Below are 22,708 nucleotides of genomic sequence, written 5' to 3' on the forward strand. Positions count from 1 at the left end.
CCCTCACACGACCACACGGTGACCCCACGCAGGGTCCTGAGGGCGGGAGTCCTGCCTGCAGTGGCCGGGGACGCGGTCCTGCCGGGTCAGCGTCACCAGCGGCCAGGCCCGCCGGCGGCTCCAGTGCAGTCACATCTGATGACAGACTTGAATTTGCAGGTGGCATTTTTACTGGTTTGTTTTAAGAAAAATGTTATAAAAAGACATTCACATGAAAGGCTTGTAGTACTAGAACACAGATTGAAAAGCACTGATTTATAAGGTTGCCCATATTATAGGCGGATCCCGAATTGTTAAACAAACTGCTATTCCAAGATGAAAGTTGGCCAGAAAGTGAAATAAACTCACGCGAGGTAACAGTTTTAAAATTCGGAGCTCATCTCAAGTTAGATCATAAAGTAATACAAGAATACTAGTTTTGTTGTTTTTTTTTAAATTATTCTTCACCTTTTTTTATCCCTTTCAGGTTCGATTTGCTGCTCTGATTACGGTGCTGGCACTGGCTGAAAAACTAAGAGAGAATTATATCATCTTGTTACCAGAATCCATTCCTTTCTTAGCTGAATTGATGGAAGGTAATTCCCAAACTATTAAGAAATAATTAGAGTGAACTTCTGTGGGAGCGTGCCCAATGAGAATGCACATTTGGATAGCCTGTGCTGAGCTCGTGTCTCCAGCGCTCTGTGCAGAGGCTGAGCGCCTGGTTTGAGTGGGGTGCAGGGGCCGCCTCGCTGTCGTTTGAGATTTGTTTATAGCCTAATCGCGCTATCTTTACTTTTGTGTTTTTTGCTGACAGTGCAGTCTATGATAGTGTTTTTCTTTAACCTCATGCATGTCTACAATTGAATATTTTGGTCCACAGATATAGGGTTATTATACCAAAACATCCAGTGCCACTAAGGCTGCAGTGGGGTGGCTGCGTGTTAACGACCAGCACTTACTCCGTGCTCTATGTGGATGATGCCGTTATCCCCCTTTTATAAAGGAGAAAACTAGAGGCTTTAAGAGATTAAGTAATCTAGCTGATAAAAATGTGTGACAGGTGGAACTGGGGCTTAAGTCCAGGTTTGGGCAGTTCTGGACAAACGGCAGGACGAGCAGTGTGCCACCACGCAGCCCAAGAAATAACAGCGCAGCTTATTAGCGGGGTGATGGAGGCGAGCGGGCAGATGCCTTCACGTTAGCAATTCACTGCTGATCCAAAACCAGGTGCCTGCACCTTTGTTTCCTCCCTCCTGGAGAGGGGCTGTGTGAACTACTAAAAAGAGTGGCTTCGCTAGGCATCTGGAATTCTCATCTGTGCACCACTCTTTTGGGGTCTGTCTTATTCTGCTTCCCAAGTCCTAGACCGAAAGAAGGGAAGGAAGGAGGAAGGAGGAAGGCAGAGGAGGGGTTCCCAGGACGGCTTCCGCCTCCATGTAGTACTGCGCTTCATTCCTCTCTTCTGGCCGACGGCCAGCGGATGCGAGACGTGAAGAACCAGGCTCTGAGAACTGAGGCAGGAAGACGGACTCATTTTCATTGTGTTTTTAGATGAGTGTGAAGAGGTGGAGCGCCAGTGCCAGAAGACTGTCCAGCAGCTGGAAACCGTCCTGGGAGAGCCGCTCCAGAGCTACTTCTAACACCCGGGCTTCTGGTATTTCATGCTCTGTTCAGAGGTCAGACTTATTTTTCATATTTTTATTTTGGGTGTTTAGGACCATATTACTTTTGGTGCCGTAACACCTACTTGGACTTCTTTACAAAATTCCCACCTGGTTTGTGCTACCACATAACCCTCTCCTGCCAGTTGTACAGAATATACAAAAAGAGTAAATGATACATGGTATTTTTATACAGACTGCTGTTTGTTTAATTAAGACCATCGATTATGGTCTTTTCTGAGTGATGTTATTACCATTACATACATGATTAATTTTAGCACCCAAAGCTAACCCCCATTTAGACGGTAAAGCCTTGACTTTCCTGGTAAAGGACTATCTTTTGTACGTGGTATCCGTGTCAGAGATTTCACTCAAAGCAGCTCTTTACTTCAAGAAAATGAGAGTTAGTTATTCAGCACCCGGCAAGAATGCTTTGAACTGTAAAGCCATTTGGACTTGTACTTTTCATTTTGGGTAGATGACACGTCAGTCTCAATCTTTGCGCGTGCTCGTGGAGGGGAGTCGTTCTGGAATGCATTTTCTACTCTCGACTATGATCGTCTCTCCTTTATCCTTCAGTCTGTTGGGGGGCAGGGGGTGGAGGCAGTAGGCTGTTTATAAGACAGCCACACCTGACTGCTCCCACAAATAACGAGGGCCCGGAAACACCAGGTGGTAAGAAGGAGCCCCTTCAGGGTTAGAAATGCTCACATTTCTATCGGTGGTTAACCAAGGATTACTTTTATGAGGAGTAAAGTAAACAACAGATTTTTTTTCAAAGCTTTGAAGTTCTCTAATCTCTGTACTATGTCGTGGTGAAGCTGCAAAGTGAGGGCGCAAAGAAAAGTAAACAAATCTGCCTTTATTGTGTTTAAGGCATTTTATTTATTTATGCCTTTTTAAAATTTAAGGCATCTAAGCACTGTTCCATAGATGTTCAAATCAAGTCTGAAAGCCCTTGATCTAATTTAATACAGAAACTTAGTGTGGAATCGTGACAAGCAAAAGGCTGATTTGCAGTTTGGAGACAGCTTGCTAGGAATGCATATTTCTCTTTATGAAACATCTCAACATGATTCATTAATAAATGCTAATAGAGTCTTTTCAAAAACAATCTTAAGATTTTGTACTTATTCTATCAAAGAAATGGTCTGACTTCTTAGTGTCATCCACATAAAACGGAAATGAACTACGTTTAAGACTTACAGGAAGCAAGGCAAGTGGGCTTTTCTTTTTTCCTAAGTGGTCCACAGTTTCCACCATCTGCCAGGCCCTCTGATGTTCTTTTCTGGAGGGGGAAAAAAACCTTGGGGGATTCTAGACCCTTCTTGCCTTCTATAGCTTTCCCAACATCCTCTCCTCCACCAGTGTTTTTCGTTTGTTTGTTTGAGCTTGGCAAGACTGAGCATAATAAATTAATATGAAAAGGTGGAAAAGAATTAGGTGCTAGAAGTTTCTACACTGAGTACTTTTTAAAAGTAAGACTGGTAATAGTATTCTTTCCACTATAGGGATACAAATAATACCTAACCAAAAGCTGTTATGAAAATATTCCCAAATCCTGGCAGAATTCAGCCCAGCGATTTAATATAAAATGATCTGACTGATCTAGCTTTTTACCTCCCCACTCCCAAGGCTTTGAAATTCCCTGTGACAAGATCTGACCTGTAAGAATTCTACAAAGAACTTCTGCCAACTCGCTTCAAAGAATAACAGAAAAAATTACAGAAATGCAACAACAGTTTAACTTGCTGGTACAGGTTTGATTTTAATCACTGAAGGGAGAACGGCGTTTTGATCTCAGTCACTAACGATGATGGGGTCGTCTTACAGGAGGAGAGGCCGTGCTGGTCTGCGTGCGGACAAGCAACAGACACACACCGCCTCTGTCTACTCCACTGGTCTCTGCTGGTCTATTTTACTTTCTGATAGGGCCTGTTCTGTAATCAACCATTAAGTCTAACGTTGGCATTGCTTTGTTACCCGCAAACATTTTACAAATTGAATCCATCTCTCGTCTACCTTAAACTTTCTATAGAGTATATGCAGAGGAGACCTCTGACTCCCCCTAAATTCCAATATTCTAAAATAATACTGGTACAGAAGATCAGTGGCCTGGAGATTGACATCAAGTTTATTTCAGCACCATTTGGTTTTGTTCATTTTGCTTTGTTTTTTGCCTCTATCTTGTGCTGTGTTCAGATCTCATAATGATATTTGGTAATGCTTACAGCTAGAAGAGCTAGATATTATGCTAAAGAAAATCGCCAGATGTAGGTCAACGTCAATCCTCTCAATTACGGGATACGATCAAACACTGGGTATGAAGGGCAGCACTGGAGGAAGAGTGGTGTCGCCTATAGATTAGTGTCCTTAGGTGATCTAATAGAATAATTCTTTCTTTTCAGTGCCTGGTGGGTTTATATAGTGCATGGAGGAGAAACAACGGCACAGTGGCAAAGCACGGAAGGCTCTGAGCTGAACAGAACAGGGAACGTACGTGCCCCACTGTGTCCTCCCAGCTCCCAGCACGGTGCTGGCAGAAGACGAGCGCCCCATGCAGGGTGGCTACTGTGTCACAGCAGGCTCTTAGTAAACACTTGCTGAATGTGAAGCAGGTTTAAAAAAGAGGCGGCCAGGGTGCAGGAGAGCGAGCAGAAAGGCCTGTTGTAATAATGGCTATAAGCTGCTCTTGCCTCAAATGTCCTCATTTTTTGCTTGACAAAGCCTCACTGCGTGACATGGACTGAGGACACCCAGTAGGACTTCAGCTCACTTTAACAATAGATATAAACCATATCATGAGAGTAAGATGCATTTTAACAAGGCCAGTGTTACACAGAAGTCATCTGTATTTCAGTTTTTGTAGCACACCCGTCAGCTACCAGCTCCTTACTTCCAGTAAGTGGATATCGCCATCGATTTCCAGCGTGTCGATATCACTCAGGTCTTTAAATCTGTGTCTGTACTCCAGGCTGTGTACACCATTTACTGCAACCTTGAATTCTCTAACATCACAATAAATTATCATCTGGAAGGAAAGTATACACAACATTAGTGGTGCCCCTGGGCTAAAGAGTTTGTTTCCCGCACACGAACGGCATGTCAAAAAGTAAACCATTTGGTTTCCTCTCCCAGCCTGCCGCCACCGACTCCCTGCTGCAGTTTCCAGGATCTGACTAACACACGTGTATCTGTAGTGGCACTTTCTGCCTTGTCCCACTCCAGGAAGTGACTCTCACGTGCCTGGACCCTCACACTGTCCCCAGGGCCTGCTGGCTTCCTGTCCTCGGCACGCGCCCGCTCCTGCCCCGTGCTCCTGGGTAAGCGGCAAGCCGCCCTCCTCGCCGACACTTGGGAAGGAGAAACTGGCTGACCGTGACACTCGTTCACAGAAGAGCTGGTTCCCAGTCACAGGCTGGGAGCCAAGGGGCTTGGATCCTCACTTCGCTGCCTCAAACTCGAGGGTCTTGGGCAACTCAGACACTGTGAAATCTCAGAAGTTAGGGCGCTCGCTAGGGCTTGCACTGCTGCTTGGTGACCCTGATTCCCACCCAGCGCAGCGCATCCTGCCCGTTTCTCCAAAGCTCTCCAAAGCGCAGTGTTCCACGAGCCCATGAGTTTTGGCAGAGATACGGTTCAGCGTCCTCACTGGTGTTAGCCCTTCAGAGTTAACTGCTATCCTCTTAAGTCGCTCGTACACCTAAACCTCTTACTTCTGCTACCACGTTCCCCGTGCCAGTCTGGCCACTGACTACCATTTGTTTCCCACCCACACTGCACGGGCCAGCTGGGTGAACCCACACTGTGCTCTCCCCGGAGGCCAGACTGAGGCACAAAATCTGGATCTGCAAAGCAGCCAACTGAGTGTCTTTTTTCTTTTGCTAGGACTAGTGGAAATGGCTGCTGGGGGAGATTAGGAAGAGGGGGAAGTTCCATGGATAACAGCAATAACTGACACAGATGAAGGCGGCAGGGCTATACAGAGAACTGGGGAAAATAGCCGTAACTGGGGATTATATGCCCACAACGATGGTGGAAATCCCAGTTTCAACCAGGTGGAAGGGATCTTGGTGATGGACATTTAACAAAATCTCAAGAGAACACGAAACACACAGCCTCATGCTCAGAAGGGAACACAAACTGGCATTAGATGGAGGCAGCGGGAGAAGAGTTCTCTAGACTAAGTCAGAGCAAGTGCAGCGCCAGCACGTTCTGTTACAAATGGAAGAGAAATGGCAGGCAGCCTAGTGGACACACTGTTGCAAAACAAAGAGAAAAGGAAAGTACATACATGCAAACATGGAACACCAAGATCCCTCAACCACCTGAACAGCTCCTAAGAACATGAATTTGATAAAGAGCTCACAGATGAAGTTATAAAACCGAAAGATATTTTTTAAATGATTACAGCTGGAACTAATAGGTGAATCTGAAATGCCACGGAACAGAAGATACTGTTTAAAAGCAAAACAATGGCTTTAATGGAAAGATGTGAGAATCTCAATGAAAGCCTATTAAAAAGGCAGGAGTTTAAAGCTATTGGAAAAAAGCTATCACTACAAAAAAACTGACAACAATGACCCAACATGAGGACAGCTACTCTTCTTCCTGAAGTAGAAAACTAACAAAAGGAGGAGATTATTTAAAAGGATGTATTATTGTCCTCTTTTAATATAGTAGTCCCAAACTTGGGGCTCAAATAGGTCAAAAACCAGGTCACGAGTTTCCAGCCACCAACCACAAGGATCAGCTTCCTGCTGGAGCGGCCGCCTCTGCCTCCAGTGAACCCACACCACCCTTCACAGCCTGACGGCCGCCTAGTCAGCAAGCCCTGTGCCGCCCTTCCCACCTCCAGCGACTTGCCCGTACCATCCCCGAAATCCGGAAAACCCAGATGACCTTCCCCCCCACCTCCTTCTGAATTCCAAACGAGTACCCACCACTCCCAGGGAACCCGTGATGAGCTCACTCCTGTCTGTCACTCCCCACACCAGGGCGCTGCATTAGACGGGAACTTACGAATAAATATTAGCGCCAAATCACCACCTTCCGGTCAGCCTGATGTCCACGCTTTTAACAACTCTGAGGAGTCTTGTGAGCTCCGACAGTCCAGAGCATGTGACAGTTTAAAATGTTGGAGAAGCATGACCGAAATCAGTGACCCTAAATGACCACGTGAGCAGTGAGTCACGGAAGCTGGTGAGGGCACCCAGCCAACCACGCAGCACCCACGTGGCGAGACTACCCGGAAGCACATCTGGGGAGAGGCTGTGTTAGAATGTTCGCATCTTTGGGGGCTCAGGACTACATGCCTTCAAGTCCCGATGGTCTAAATGTGTCTTTCTTTGAATATATACAAACAGGACTGCCTGGAAGAGGGTACTGCCACCTAAGCTGTGTGTCACCGGGACGACGGATAGTGCCGCCAGTCTCGTGGCTCCTACGTCCTCACGTTCACTTAGGATTAAACGCGCTACTCCCGCCCTGAGACAAGGTTCCTGTTAAAATTCCTATTAACTAATATGGGGCTACACAGAAATTGTCATTATGAAAACAAATGTCAGATAATTCCAATGCAAATAACGTGGCACTCGACTGGCTTGGCCGTTTATGCTGATTATCTGCGTTATAAAAGATGGCATTCAAAATACAATCTCCAAATAAACAAAAACCACACAAAATCTCTACATATTAAGTTGGACTCAATTTAAATGGACCATTTATCTTACATCTTACCCCTGCCTGCAGGATTCTTTTTCCTGTCCCATTTTCAAAAAAGATAATTATCTCACCTCAAAGTACATCCCAGGACTAAAAGGGAAACAGGTAATATTTCTCTCTTCTTCTCCCCAGGACTGCTGAAGAAAAGAATTTCTTACAAATGCTTTAACATTCAGGCGTGGGTTCAGGTGGAGAGCAATATCCTTGGATTTTCCTGATAGTAGATCAACAGCAAAGCTTTTGAGAGAATTTAAAACAACTAATTAGCCAAGTAGAAGAGAGGAGTCCAGTTTCTGCAATTTTAACAATCAGAATTAAACTCTGATTACACAAAACATGTACACACAAGGACCCAGGAATGCCGATGAAGGTGAAATTTAAAATTCCGAGTCAGCATACCGTTGGTATAAGTATGTTATTTGCAAAATAAAAATATGAAGAACTTTAAAATCCACGTTTAAGGCTATGGGAAGAAATTAAAGGGTGAGAGCAAGTGACCCAAAGGATCACGTCTGCTGCAATAGGGTCCTGGATTCCAAGCAGGAAGTCTTTCAGCATTTACAAGTGCACTGTTCTTCTTCATTTACAAGTGCACTGTTCTTCTTCAAAGTATACTACTTGCTAGAAAATAGCTCTCATTTCAAGCTTTCAGAACTCTGAACACCTCTGGAAAAGGTTCTAAAAGCAGGAATCTTATAAGACCCATGGCAAGAGGAACGAGCCCTAATAAAAGTGATCTGCTCTCGCAGAGCTGCCCTGCAGTTCTACAAGGGTGGGCCTCGTGGACAAAAATGCCACCCTCCTGCCTGGCCACAAAAAGCCTAGGTGCCGCCAACTACTAGTTGTCAGCAGTCCAACTTCCTCTGGCTTTAACAGTTTCACTTTTCAAATGAAGCTTATGACATTAGGCTGACTTACACCTCACGAGATTGTTGACAGGGTTACAGCTGTAAGAGACACACGCAGCAGCAGCTGCATTATTACGGCCACTTACTGATACTGACCCTTTGGCGTTTGTATTTACTTCTCCTTTTATGACGACAGTCCGTCCAGGGCCCATTGAGGAGTTCAACCTCGCCACGAACGGCAGAGTCTGCAAAGAAACCTCAGTTAGCATCAGGAAGCCTGCAAAAAGGGATCTTGAGGGAAAACTGCCTTAAGACACTGGGAAATGTTTAAAGGCCGTGAACCCCATGAAGGGACGGACCAAGTCTGCCTTGGTCCCAGGTGGGTCCCTGGCTCACAGCAAACGCTCCATGTTTCAGACAGTGAAATGAATGGATGTGGGGAGGGACCTGACATCCTCTGCCTGAGTGAAATGCCCTCTGAGAAAGTCACCTCGGCTGGCCTGAAGCGTGCGCTGCCTTCAGCCTGGAGGGGAAGCGGCTGAGGTAGGGGGAGTTACAGAAACACACTAATGGCTCAGGGACCTGATGTCCAGTTGACTGACAGCCGTCCAGGACACCAATGCAAACGCAGAGTGGCTGCTTTGGGCTTGTACTGAGGGTAGAGGTTACACATACCAGCTAACTAACACTTAACTTGTTAGACAGAATTAAGAAAATTTTGGCTCTTCAAACCTTTGACAAACGGTCGGTAGGTAGTATTTTGGCGCAAGTCAAAGTGTGATTGGCCGGCGAACCTTTGCTCTTGGTGTAGACAGTTCTGGGGACGATTTTAGAAATGTCTCCTCTATTACTAGGCTGTAGGGAAACAGTTCTGCAATAAGGTATGGAATGAATGAAGCTGTCTTCCAAGGCTTCAACTATTCATTTCCTGGGCAATCTTATAAAAGGTTCCACATGTTATAGCAAAAATACTTACAAACTGTGACACGCCAGACTTTTGTACCTATTGGAAGAGAAAGAAAAAATACAGACGTCTGACGGGGAAAAAATACATTTTATAACATGAGCAGTTGGGTCTTACTGGCTGTACCACCCAGAGCCTGGGCTGGCAGTGCCTGCTCCACTCCGGGGGGACATGCAGGTGGCCAGTGCTTTCTGACCGAGTGCTTTGGAGCTGCAGAGTGCCACTCAAGCTGGGACCAGACTGACTGTCCTGGTCGTCTGAACCCTGTAACCTCCACCACAAGCTGAGCATTTCCCGAACGCACATGTGGGCTTCAAACACACCTTCCTTCTCTTGGTGCTCCGCAAATGCTGAGCTTCTAGTCTGTCTAGGAACGTGCTGAGGCCAGTAAGGCCTCACGTTCTCCACTCTAATAACAGCAAAAAATGTCTGAACCGCAGTTGTTTCCACAGGGGGAGAAGATACACGTGCAAGTTCGTTCGCCGATGCACTGGCTTTGCTCACTATTTATAAACACCTCCTGACAGCCCTATTCAGCAGTTCAGAGAGTTCTTTGTACAGAAGATTGGTGGGTAGTGCTCAGATCCACTGAGAGTCTAAACAGCAAAACTTACAGCACCTGGCACCCTGAAGTATATGCCTCAATTTTCAAACGATTACTTCCAGCCTATTAATTACTAAAAACATAAGTTTTCATATTAAAAACATAGTTTTTTTAAAACTCAGCCTGCCTGCCACCTAATTTACATGGCAACTAAAAAAACATTTTTAAACTGGTGGTTCATTAAGAGATTTAATATTTACATTTTCTTCACTTATCTCTGTCCATTCCACAGTAGATGCTTGGCTACTTCTTAAATCCTGAAGAAAAGTTCAGATTAATATTTAACATCCATCAGAATTCTAAATATAACCTGCTTGGCATACCAAAAAAAATTATAAATGGTATTAAACATGAAAATATGATAGAAAATTATGATCCAAAAATGCATGAACATTAGCTTCCTTCTCCCCTCTCTCAAGCTGGCAAATGTTAAAATCAGAACTAATGTCAAGAAGAATGTGAGCAAATGAATACAGATCTTGAGACTACTCTGTTTTACTCTCTTTGGAGGGCAGGTTAGCAATTTCAATCCTAACTTAAAATGCAGGTATCCTTTGACGTCCCACTTCTAGAAACGATCCTAGCGAACTGCTCCACTGTGCTCCTGTGTCAAGGAAACAGCCCCTCTCCAGCTGTAAAGGCTGTTTGTTGTGTTGTTACTGTTTTGGGTTTTTGTTGGGACCATGCTAGGTTTGAGATCCTACAGACAAGCCCTGGGCAATGACTAGCATCCTACTAGTCTGAAAGATTTACTTCCAAGAAATTAACACATTAGTGAGGGACATATTTACACAGTTTTCAAGAAAACATCACCAAAGACCCCCCGCCGCCCCCTGTGGAAGGGCACTGACCGAGCTGGAGCTGAAGCTGAAACCCATAGAGTGAATGATCACTTTGCCATAAATGCCCAGGGTGTCGATCTTCTCTAGGCTGATCCTGTGGGCGTAGATCAGGGTATGTTTTCCATTGACAGCCACCTGGACAAACACAGAAGACAGGCCCCCCCACCCCGAATAAAACAGTTAATAAATGCATTTTAGCGGGTACCAGTGCACGGGGCTCCTCCCTCTCCCGCCAGATGTCAGTACTTGCAGGAGTGTCGGGAAGACACACCGAACACAGTACAGTCTCTGATCTCAAGGAGCTGAAAATCCCATTGGCAGGCAAAAGAAACACAGAAAAAAACCAAAGCTCAACAGCACGGACAAGCATTAAAAAGAACGATACAGACCCAAGTACTCCAACGGCCAGAGGAAGGATGAGGGGAGAGAGGAGGTTAGGGGAGAAGCGCTGGTGGGAGCGGGCTCTGAGGGTCGGAGGGGTCTGCACCTCGGGTGGGGAGTCTCCACCTGAGCCGTCAAGTCCCCCGCAGGCTCACGGGCCAGGGGGTGGAGGCGCCCCCCAGACCACACACACCCGAGGGAGCACTGACGACACGCAGCGGGGTTGCTGCGAGCTCCTCTGGGTCTAGAATCTCAAGATCCTACAGGACTAGGCCGCGGCAGGACGCAACTTTACAAACCCCGACTCCTACGCCAGGATCCCAACTGTCTGTCAGTTCAGACTCCCCCACCCTGCGGGTCCTGCTGCCCGGGGTTTACTTTCCCATCCTGAGTGTAAGGCTGTGCCAGGTCAGAAGGAAGCTCAGCCCCGCGAGGAGCAACGATGTAACAGAAAAGCCGGCTGCGCTGGCCTCGCCCTCCGCCGGCACGGTGACCCTGGCAGGGACGCTGGCTGTGCCCGCCTCACAGCAAGGTCCCCGCCGGGCCCTCCTCTGGAGGAACACGATAAAGGTAAACTCTTCTTCTGGATTTAGGACACACAAGGGTGAGTTCACTCATGAAAAGCTTCCCTCGTGCTTATTCTCACAAATGAGGATCTAACCCCTGTTCTCCAAAACCTGCCTGGAATTTGTCTTTCAGCACCATGATCACGATCTCAAAAGATTTTTCTTTCTTGAAAGGCATGTCATAGGTAATCTCTTCCCAGCCCCACTTCTCATTTTTCAGAGTGTTGCAAACAATGCAGTTGGCCCTTCTGAACCGCGGGTTGAAATGGAAGGCCACGTCCGCTCGAGGTTTCACGCTGCTGCCACACTGCAAGTCCACCTGGAACCTGAGGAGGGGAAGAAACACAGGCCGCGTGAGGACTCGGGAAGGAAGGCGGCCTCGCAGGCCTGGCAGCGCAGAAACCCAGGCCGAGCGACAGCTGACGGATCCTCTGTTCACGCGCGTGCTTTTGGGGGCGGTCCACCACAAGCACCCACGTTGCGCAGTCTCCCCGCAGGTGGGTTCGCCCAGGTGCCCCAAGCTCTGCCGATGCGGTAGAAGTGAAGTGTGCAAGGAAAACTCCTGGAAACGGTCCCAAAAGTCAGTTGGCATCTGCCTTCTGTCCACCCCCCACCCCTTCCCCCCAAATAGCACATGGTCCCACGCAGCTACCCAAACACAACGTGAGGACCAGAGTCCTAGCTTCCCGGAACCATGAGAAAGAGGACCTCACCCTGCGATGGCAGGGTGAGAGCGTGAAGAGGCCCACTCCAACAGCTTGCTGGCGCGCGGCCTTCAGCCCTCTGGACTGTCCCCTTTAGATGTCACGTTCACATCTTATTTAAACCACTGTTGTTCAGGCATCCACCACATAAAGCCGAGCCCAACTCTAGCTGATACAGCCTCGTCCAGACTTTACCCAAAGCAAGCATTAGATAAAACCACCCAGAACAGGTCTTATGAGATGGTGTGGGAATGTTACACTGTAACTAGACTGTGTCCCTGTCATCTGACCACAATTCCCTTCATTAACCGTATCTATAATTCTTTATACTAAAATCTGACTTATAGCAACAAAAAATCCAAATAACCTGTATTTCAGTTTTTCATTCCAATTTCCTCAGCACCTTGGCCAGGGCTGCTATAAAAGCAAAATCAGGCCTCCGAGTATCCAAAATGGTCTCTCCCTCATGATTTTTTGTTGTCCCACAATCACAACGAGTTTATTCTTGTTCTTTTCTCATCTAACAGAATGACTTTACCTGTCTGAGTCACTAGGAACATGCCCACGTAGTACAATCAAAGTTCCAGGCTCCAACTGCTCAGAAATGGTCCCAACATAGGGGATTATCTAGGAAAAAAATAATTTTAACAAATGTTCATTTACAGAATCAAAAGACTACATTCTTAAAGGCTGCACATAAATATTACTCAGCCATAAAAAGGAACAAAACTGTGCCATTTGCAAAGACGTGGCTAGACCTAGAGACTGTCATACAGAGTGAAGTAAGTCAGAAAGAGAAAAACAAATGTTGTATAGTATCGCTTATATGTGGAATCTAGAAAAACGATACAGATGAACTCATTTGCAAAGCAGAAATAGAGACACAGACGTATGGATACCAGGGGGAAAGCAGGGGTGGGATGAATTGGGACAAGGGGATTGACACATACACACTACTATGTATAAAACAGATAACTAATGAGAACCTACTGTATAGCACAGGGAACTCTACTCAGTGCTCTGTGGTGACCTAAATGGGAAGGAAATCCAAAAAAGAGGGGATTGTGTATGTGTATGTATAACTGATTCACTTTGCTGTACAGCAGAAACTAACACAACATTGTAAAGCAACTATACTCCAATAAAAATTAATTAAAAAAAAAAAAAAAGGCTGCACACAAGTCTGCTCAGACCCTAGCATTTTCCAGGTCCTCCTCACCATTCAAACAGCTACACCGGAACAACATGGCTAGGAGACTCGCAACACCTGCACACCACTCCCAGTTCTTTAGGAGAAGACATATTCTTCACAGTACTTTTTATGTGGCTGAGGGTTCTGTGAAATGCCACGCCCCACCCCTCCGTCTTTCCTAAAGTTCCACTGATCCCAACAGCAGGATCCAGAAGAGGCCAGGCCCTAGGCCGGTGCTGACAGAGAAAATGACAAGCACTCACTGCCTGCAGAGGGCGCTCCAAATTCAGCCACTCTGCCGCAACTGGGATTGCGTGCCTCGCCTTCCCCCCTGGGCTTCCAGGCTGCACCCCACAGGGCACTGCCAGGAACCAGAGAACTGCATGGTCTGAAGGATGCGCTGTGGGCGCCTCTGGATCTCTCAAGACACAGCATCTCCATACCCCGCCTGGTCCAGGGTGCAGGCCTGGGCCCCGACTGGTGGTCCCACACAGGATTCGGGTGTCCCCCTCCCCGCTGCTCACCTGGAAGCCAGCCTCTCTGTCTGGGGCCTGACATGATCAGATCTTGTCACTCCCCTCCCCCAGGTGCTCCGCCATCCTCCCGGGCCACCGGCTACGTGGGTGCATCTCCTGCACCACAGCCACCTCCCTCTCCCCCCGGGAGCCTCTGACCGCACCAAGCAGGCCAGACACCAGCATGCCTTACACCAAGCTCAGCCGGGTTACATCTATGCTAAAATTGATCCAAGGTAGCTCTGACTGTCAGGAAGAAAGAAAGAAAACAAGAGAGGTCGTATAAAAGTAGTTGTAAATCAGTGGCTCATCGGCTGAAAATCTCAGCTCAAGCAAAATCTCCTCTGTGGAGCCTTTCTCAGACTCCCTGGGCCAACTGAGTTAGCCGCCCTCTGAAGGTCATCACGGCACTCTGTACTCTGTTCATTTGCAAACATATGCCTACACTGTGAGCTGCATGGGGCAGGACTGGGTCATCACCTTTACACCCCCAGGACAGAGGTCAAGAGATGATCAATAATCACTTGGTGAATGAATGAGCTCTCACCAGCCCGGAAACTGGGCTCTGGCAGGCCTCACATGTAGGCCTCACATGTGCAGAGGAGCAGCAACTAAGCGGCTGCTGAATGGAGTGTTGCTGCCTTAAGCAATACGACAAGAAATCACCAAATCCAGTTGTCATCTGGTGTCACGGCAACTGCTGAGGGCAGCATGGGGGGGATGAACAGAGCTTATCAGACCAGAAAACGAAAAATATAACATGTATAGAGCACGGCTACAGCTGCACATCAGAGTGGATGGTTTTTGTGTATAGAGAATGTGGAAGCAATTATTCCTCTTGGCCACAGCCCAAGAATAAATACCTGCATGTTCCATTCTGTAAATCTCTTAATAAAATGAGAACAGTTTTTGTAACTTCAGATTTTTTTCTATGTTCAACTTGTATTTATGCAGATTATTTAATAACACAAAAATGTCAGTGATATAATTATCGGTGAGAAAGTGGCCTACAAAACTCCATACAGTATGGTCTTAACCAAGTTAATAATAAACATTAAAAGGGAAAAAGAAAACACTGTAAAGAAATAAGCCAAAAATGTTACAACACTTTTCTTGAGGGATGACATTTTAATTTTCTTCTTCATATAGTTGTATATTTTCCAGATTTATATAATAAGTACTTATAATGTTTATAACCACAAATTTTTTTATTATATATTTAATTTTAGGGTGAGAGTTTTTTTTTTTAATTGAAGTATAGTTGATTTACAATGCTGTGCCCATCTCTGCTGTACAGCAAAGTGGAAAGAGCTTTTTGAGACCAACCATCTACTCCCATCACTGCTAACAGATTGTTACAACTGTTAATGAGTTGTTCCAGTCTGAGAAACAACTGCACTGCAAGCGTGGGCCAATTGCTGTTTCAGTTGTCCATATTAACGCTGTCTACTTAGGAAAGTACCCTAACTTCTATCAACAATACTCAACTTTTTTGGACCATGTGAAGGAAACAAATGCCCGACAGCCCACTCACTTACTCACAAACATTGCTCCTAAGGAAAGGGAGAAGGGTGGTTTTCTAGGCAACTCCAAGCTTTGAGGCTTTGATGTTTCAAAAATAATTGATGTAAAACAATAAAATACAGATATGAACACACTGGAGACAATACCATAAGCTTAAGCCCTAGTTAGGTTTGGTGTTACCTGCCCAAACATCCTAGCTGATTCATATTGCTTTGCCTTTTTTTTGTCATTCATTAAACGCCTGCTCTACACCAGGGTCATGTTACGGTAGCGCGCAGCTGGAAAGAAACATGAGTCCCGTCCATCCGGGCGGAGCTGATACAGTTGGGAAGAAGTCAGATACCTATGGAAAGATGATTAGAGTGGCAATGGGATACTGTTTAGCGGTTCAAATTGGAATCTCCTTCCACAGCTGGAAAATCCTCTACCTTATAAACATGAGACCTCATCTGAACTGTGGCGAGAGCATACGATGAAAATCTGTCCATCGGTACCCCCAGCTCAGACTCTGAGTTAGAACTCGTGACAAGCAGCAGCCAGAATCAAGCAGTATTCGCTCTGGCCAGGGGGCAGCAGCTACATCTAGGGTCAGAGGCAGCAGTGGCACCGGTGGTGTCGCCAGTGCAAGAAGTACCACATTTGTTCAGTGGTGGTGACAGACGTCTCTTAGTGAGAACAGCCCTGCAGCCTGATTTTGGCTGTTGTCTATGATGCTGTAGTTGACAGCCTGGTTCTTCAGTCCTGCCTGCTGATAGATATCACTTAATAAATTCCTTTTCTGCTTAAATTAGGGGTTGGCTTCCGTGTTTACAACCACAAACTCTGACCAATTCAACATCCACAAAAATGGGGCAGTAAGTAAGTGTTGAACAAATGCTTCAGAAAAATGTATAAAGAATTCTGAGGTGGCCAAAGTTTATGAAGGAGGTATGATTTGAGCTGGGAAGAATATGGTTAGGCAGAGAGGAGAAGGAAGCCAGTTCAGGTAGAAATGTCCGTTTACAAAAGCAGAGAGGCAGGAAAAGACAAAACGTATCTGGGAGCCAGTAAATAGTAAGGGAGCAATTAAAGACAGACAGAGTTAGGGTCAGATTTTGGAAGGACATAAGGAAAGTGGGGTTTGGGAACAACAATCCAGTGGGGGTAAAATTCACTGGAGGGCAGGGGATTATCTGTGAGGCTGACTCCTTCCAGTAAGCCTGGCACAAGGAGATAAGGACATAATCCAGGCTGATGGTGGCAGACACTGAGGGGAAAGGGGAGGCAGGAGATAAACACGAGCTATTTCAAACGAAACTGTCTATCTGGGGCCACCACCTACAATGGTAACACTGGGGAAGAAAGATTTCAGAGGGAAGATGCTGAGTTTAGCTTGGAATACCTTTAGCGTAAAGGGTCGGCAGGACATCTAAGAGGGAACATACTGAAAGAAGTGGAACACTCAGGACCAACAATAAGTGAATGGCCAAGACTCAGAAGTCAGAGTAGAGATGATTACTAAGTAAAATGAGAGCTACTAGATAAACAGAGAGAGGAAAAGTCAGGAGCAAAGCCTCAAAGGCTGTCAGATTAGGGGGTGTGCATAAAGAGTTAACACAGAAGACCTGGCTGCTATCTTTGAAAGGCCTCCGTCCAAGGCTGGCCCGTGGCTGCTGTCTAGGAACTTGGATTTGGAGACAGCACCCACCACCTTAGGTGAGAAGGGTGGGTTACCCACCTAAACTGTTTGTGCAAACACTATGGTTTATGCTAAAAACCTGCTTTCCTGTTTAGAGTCTGGAGTTTGGGTACGTGCTAGGCAGACACTATCTACACACCAAGCCCTCAATAAAAACCCTGGGCAGTGAGTCCCTAATGAGCTTCTCTGGTAAAGAACATTTCACACGTGCTGTCACAACTAGTTGCTGGGAGATTTAAGTCCATCGTGTGTGACACTGGCATAATACCCTTGAAATCCTGCACTGGTTCCCCCTGGACATCGCCCCATGTGCCTTTTCCCTTTGTGATTTTGCTTTACATCCTTTCACTGGGATATATCACAGCCATGGGTATGACTCTATGCTGGTGAATCATCAAAACTGAGGGTGTGTGGGAGACCTTGATGCAGGGGGTGAGAAGAAAAAGAAGAGAGAAGGATCCATCAGAGAGGGCAGGCATATCAAGGAAGTCGATTTCAAAAACGGGAGGACTGTCAATGTCTTTAACATGGAAAAATAAGGAAGATCCCCCCCGCTGCCCCCAAAATGATACTAAAATGGATATCATACCCTCTGATCCAGTGATTCCACTTCTACAGATTTATCCTGTAAAACACTAGCACATGCGCAGAAAGATGCATCTACAAGGATGTACAGCACAGCACTGGATACAATCATAAAAGGAAACAGCTCTTTAACAGGGGACTGGTTAAATAAGTTACAGTACGTCCATACAGTGGACAAGTTATGCAGCCATTAAAAATAAGTGAGTAGAAGAATTAAGGACTCCAGGAGGAAACAAGATGGCGGAGTAGAAGGACGTGCTCTCACTCCCTCTTGTGAGAACACCAGAATCACAACTAGCTGCTGGACAATCATCGACAGGAAGACATTGGAACTCCCCAAAAAATATACCCCACATCCAAAGACAAAGGAGAAGTCACAATGAGATGGTAGGAGGGGCGCAATCACAGTAAAATCAAATCCCATAACTGCTGGGTGGGTGACTCACAGACTGGAGAACAATTATACCACAGAAGTCCACCCACTGGAGTGAAGGTTCTGAGCCCCATGTCAGGCTTCCCAACCTGGGGGTCCGGCAATGGGAGGAGGAATTCCTAGAGAATCAGACTTCGAAGCCTAGTGGGAATTGATTGCAGGACTTCGACAGGACTGGGGGAAACAGAGACTCCACTCTTGGAGGGCACACACAAAGTAGTGTGCGCATTGGGACCCAGGGGAAGGAGCAGTGACCCCAGGGGAGACTGAACCAGACCTACCTGCTAGTGTTGGAGGGTCTCCTGCAGAGGCGGGCAGTGGCTGTGCCTCACCGTGAGGACAAGGACACTGGCAGCAGAAGTTCAGGGAAGTACTCCTTGGCATGAGCCCTCCCAGAGTCCGCCATTAGCCCCACCAAAGAGCCCAGGTAGGCTCCAGTGTTGGGTTGCCTCAGGCCAAACAACCAACAGGGAAGGAACCCAGCCCCACCCATCAACAGTCAGGTGGATTAAAGTTTTACTGAGCTCTGCCCACCAGAGCAACAGCCAGCTCTACCCACCACCAGTCCCTCCCATCAGGAAACTTGCACAAGCCTCTTAGATAGCCTCATCCATCAGAGGGCAGAGAGCAGAAGCAAGAAGAACTAAAATCCTGCAGCCTGTGGAACAAAAACCACATTCACAGAAAGATAGACAAGATGAAAAGCCAGAAGGCTATATACCAGATGAAGGAACAAGATAAAACCCCAGAAAAACAACTAAATGAAGTGGAGATAGGCAACCTTCCAGAGAAAGAATTCAGAATAATGATAGTGAAGATGATCCAGGACCTCGGAAAAAGAATGGAGGCAAAGATCGAGAAGATGCAAGAAATGTTTAACCAAAACCTAGAAGAATTAAAGAACAAACAAACAGAGATGAACAATACAATAACTGAAATGAACACTACACTAGAAGGAATCAATAGCAGAATAACTGAGGCAGAAGAATGGATAAGCGACCTGGAAGACAGAATGGTGGAATTCACTGCTGCGGAACAGACTAAAGAAAAAAGAATGAAAAGAAATGAAGACAGCCTAAGAGACCTCTGGGACAACATTAAACGCAACAACATTCGCATTATATGGGTCCCAGAAGGAGAAGAGAGAGAGAAAGGACCAGAGGAAATATTTGAAGAGACTATAGTCGAAAACTTCCCTAACATGGGAAAGGAAATAGCCACCCAGGTCCAGGAAGTGCAGCGAGTCCCATACAGGATAAACCCAAGGAGAAACACGCCGAGACATATAGTAATCAAATTGGCAAAAATTAAAGACAAAGAAAAATTACTGAAAGCAGCACGGGAAAAACGACAAATAACATACAAGGGAATTCCCATAAGGTTAACAGCTGATTTCTCAGCAGAAACTCTACAAGCCAGAAGGGAGTAGCATGATATACTTAAAGTGATGAAAGGGAAGAACCTACAACCAAGATTACTCTACCCGGCAAGGATCTCATTCAGATTCAATGGAGAAATCAAAAGCTTTAAGACAAGCAAAAGCTAAGAGAATTCAGCACCACCAAACCAGCTCTACAACAAATGCTAAAGGAACTTCCCTAGGCAGGAAACACAAGGGAAGGAAAAGACCTACAATAACAAACCCAAAACAATTAAGAAAATGGTCATAGGAACATACATATTGATAATTACCTTAAATGTAAATGGATTAAATACTCCCACGAAAAGACACAGACTCACTGAATGGATAAAAAAATCAAGACCCGTATATATGCTGTCTGCAAGAGACCCACTTCAGACCTAGGGACACATACAGACTGAAAGTGAGGGGATGGAAAAAGATATTCCATGCAAATGGAAATCAAAAAGCTGGAGTAGCAATTCTCATATCAGACAAAATAGACTTTAAAATAAAGACTATTACAAGAGACAAAGAAGGACACTACATAATGATCAAGGGATCGATCCAAGAAGATATAACAATTGTAAATATTTATGAACCCAACATAGGAGCACCTCAATACATAAGGCAAATACTAACAGCCATAAAAGGGGAAATCGACAGTAACACAATCATAGTAGGGGACTTTAACACCCCACTTTCACCAATGGACAGATCATCCAAAATGAAAATAAATATGGAAACACAAGCTTTAAATGATACATTAAACAAGATGGACTTAATTGATATTTATAGGACATTCCATCCAAAAACAACAGAATACACTTTCTTCTCAAGTGCTCATGGAACATTCTCCAGGATAGATCATATCTTGGGTCACAAATCAAGCACTGGTAAATTTATTATAATTGAAATCGTATCAAGTATCTTTTCTGACCACAACGCTATGAGACTAAATATCAATTACAGGAAAAGATCTGTAAAAAATACAAACACATGGAGGCTAAACAATACACTACTTAATACAAGTGATCACTGAAGAAATCAAACAGGAAATCAAAAAATACCTAGAAACAAATGACAATGGAGACACGACAACCCAAAACCTATGGGATGCAGCAAAAGCAGTTCTAAGAGGGAAGTTTATAGCAATACAATCCCACCTTAAGAAACAGGAAACATCTCAAATAAAAAACCTAACCTGCACCTAAAGCAATTAGAGAAAGAAGAACAAAAAACCCCCAAAGTTAGCAGAAGGAAAGAAATCATAAAGATCAGATCAGAAATAAATGAAAAAGAAATGAAGGAACTGATAGCAAAGATCAATAAAACTAAAAGGTGGTTCTTTGAGAAGATAAACAAAATTGATAAACCATTAGCCAGACTCATCAAGAAAAAAAGAGAGAAGACTCAAATCAATAGAATTAGAAATGAAAAAGAGGAAATAACAACTGACACTGCAGAAATACAAAGGATCATGAGAGATTACTACAAGCAACTCTATGCCAATAAAATGGACAACCTGGAAGAAATGGAAAAATTCTTAGAAATGCACAACCTCCTGAGACTGAACCAGGAAGAAATAGAAAATATAAACAGACCAATCACAAGCACTGAAATTGAGACTGTGATTAAATATCTTCCAACAAACAAAAGCCCAGGACCAGATGGCTTCACAGTCGAATTCTATCAAACATTTAGAGAAGAGCTAACACCTATCCTTCTCAAATTCTTCCAAAATATAGCAGAGGGAGGAACACTCCCAAACTCATTCTATGAGGCCACCATCACCCTGATACCAAAACCAGACAAAGATGTCACAAAGAAAGAAAACTACAGACCAATATCACTGATGAACATAGATGCAAAAATCCTCAACAAAATACTAGCAAACAGAATCCAACAGCACATTAAAAGGATCATACACCATGATCAAGTGGGGTTTATCCCAGGAATGCAAGGATTCTTCAATATACGCAAATCAATCAATGTGATACACCATATTAACAAATTGAAGGAGAAAAACCATATGATCATCTCAATAGATGCAGAGAAAGCTTTTGACAAAATTCAACACCCATTTATGATAAAAACCCTGCAGAAAGTAGGCATAGAGGGAACTTTCCTCAACATAATAAAGGCCATATATGACAAACCCACAGCCAACATTGTCCTCAATGATGAAAAACTGAAACCATTTCCACTAAGATCAGGTTGCCCACTCTCACCACTATTATTCAACATAGTTTTGGAAGTTTTAGCCACAGCAATTAGAGAAGAAAAAGAAATAAAAGGAATCCAAATTGGAAAAGAAGTAAAGCTGTCACTGTTTGCAGATGACATGATACTATACATAGAGAATCCTAAAGATTCTACCAGAAAACTCCTAGAGCTAATCAATGAATTTGGTAAAGTAGCAGGATACAAAATTAATGCACAGAAATTTCTGGCATTCCTATACACTAACGATGAAAAAGCTGAAAGTGAAATTAAGAAAACACTCCCATTTACCATTGCAACAAAAAGAATAAAATATCTAGGAATAAACCTACCTAAGGAGACAAAAGACCTGTATGCAGAAAATTATAAGACACTGATGAAAGAAATTAAAGATGATACAAATAGATGGAGAGAAATACCATGATGTTGGATTGGAAGAATCAACATTGTGAAAAAGACTCCACTTCCCAAAGCAATCTACAGATTCAATGCAATCCCTATCAAATTACCAATGGCATTTTTTATGGAACTAGAACAAATCATCTTAAAATTTCTATGGAGACACAAAAGACCCCGAATAGCCAAAGCAGTCTTGAGGGAAAAAAATGGAACTGGAGGAATCAGACTCCCTGACTTCAGACTATACTACAAAGCCACAGTAATCAAGACAATATGGTACTGGCACAAAAACAGAAACATAGATCAATGGAACAAGATAGAAAGCCCAGAGATAAACCCACGCACCTATGGTCAACTAATCTATGACAAAGGAGGCAAAGATATACAATGGAGAAAAGACAGTCTCTTCAATAAGTAGTGCTGGGAAAACTGGACAGCTACATGTAAAAGAATGAAATTAGAACACTCCCTAACACCATACACA

The 22,708-nt window shown here is 44.8% G+C and overlaps 2 protein-coding genes across 9 annotated transcripts in view; one reads left to right on the plus strand and one right to left on the minus strand.

Annotated features, from left to right (window-relative positions):
• HEATR1 (HEAT repeat containing 1) overlaps nt 1–22,708 on the plus strand; it is a 70,876-nt gene that overhangs the window by 46,248 nt on the left and 1,920 nt on the right. For 2 of the 4 annotated variants that reach the window (XM_082425655.1, XM_082425656.1), the window contains exons 44-45: nt 467–575; nt 1,534–1,834. In XM_082425655.1, the coding sequence (XP_082281781.1) occupies nt 467–575; nt 1,534–1,622 (198 nt within the window). In that variant the 3' untranslated portion in view covers nt 1,623–1,834. Of the gene's footprint in view, nt 1–466; nt 576–1,533; nt 1,835–15,762; nt 16,659–22,708 lie in introns of those variants that run through there. The other 2 variants (XM_082425657.1, XM_082425658.1) reach the window with 2 other exon arrangements.
• The window catches only part of LGALS8 (galectin 8), a gene marked incomplete at its 5' end in the record, with an annotated part of 29,261 nt that continues 9,566 nt past the window's right edge, over nt 3,014–22,708 (minus strand). The window contains 10 exons of one of the 5 annotated variants that reach the window (XM_082425663.1): nt 3,014–4,674; nt 7,439–7,604; nt 8,372–8,460; nt 8,948–9,070; nt 9,192–9,218; nt 9,984–10,040; nt 10,635–10,760; nt 11,688–11,898; nt 12,815–12,903; nt 15,688–15,741. In XM_082425663.1, coding sequence (XP_082281789.1) covers nt 4,525–4,674; nt 7,439–7,604; nt 8,372–8,460; nt 8,948–9,070; nt 9,192–9,218; nt 9,984–10,040; nt 10,635–10,760; nt 11,688–11,898; nt 12,815–12,903; nt 15,688–15,741 — 1,092 coding nt within the window. In that variant the 3' untranslated portion in view covers nt 3,014–4,524. Of the gene's footprint in view, nt 4,675–7,438; nt 7,605–8,371; nt 8,461–8,947; nt 9,071–9,191; nt 9,219–9,983; nt 10,041–10,634; nt 10,761–11,687; nt 11,899–12,814; nt 12,904–15,687; nt 15,742–22,708 lie in introns of those variants that run through there. The other 4 variants (XM_082425659.1, XM_082425660.1, XM_082425661.1 and 1 more) reach the window with 4 other exon arrangements.

Source organism: Balaenoptera physalus, assembly GCF_965194825.1.
Source record: "Balaenoptera physalus genome assembly, chromosome: 14".
Lineage (NCBI taxonomy): Eukaryota > Metazoa > Chordata > Mammalia > Artiodactyla > Balaenopteridae > Balaenoptera > Balaenoptera physalus.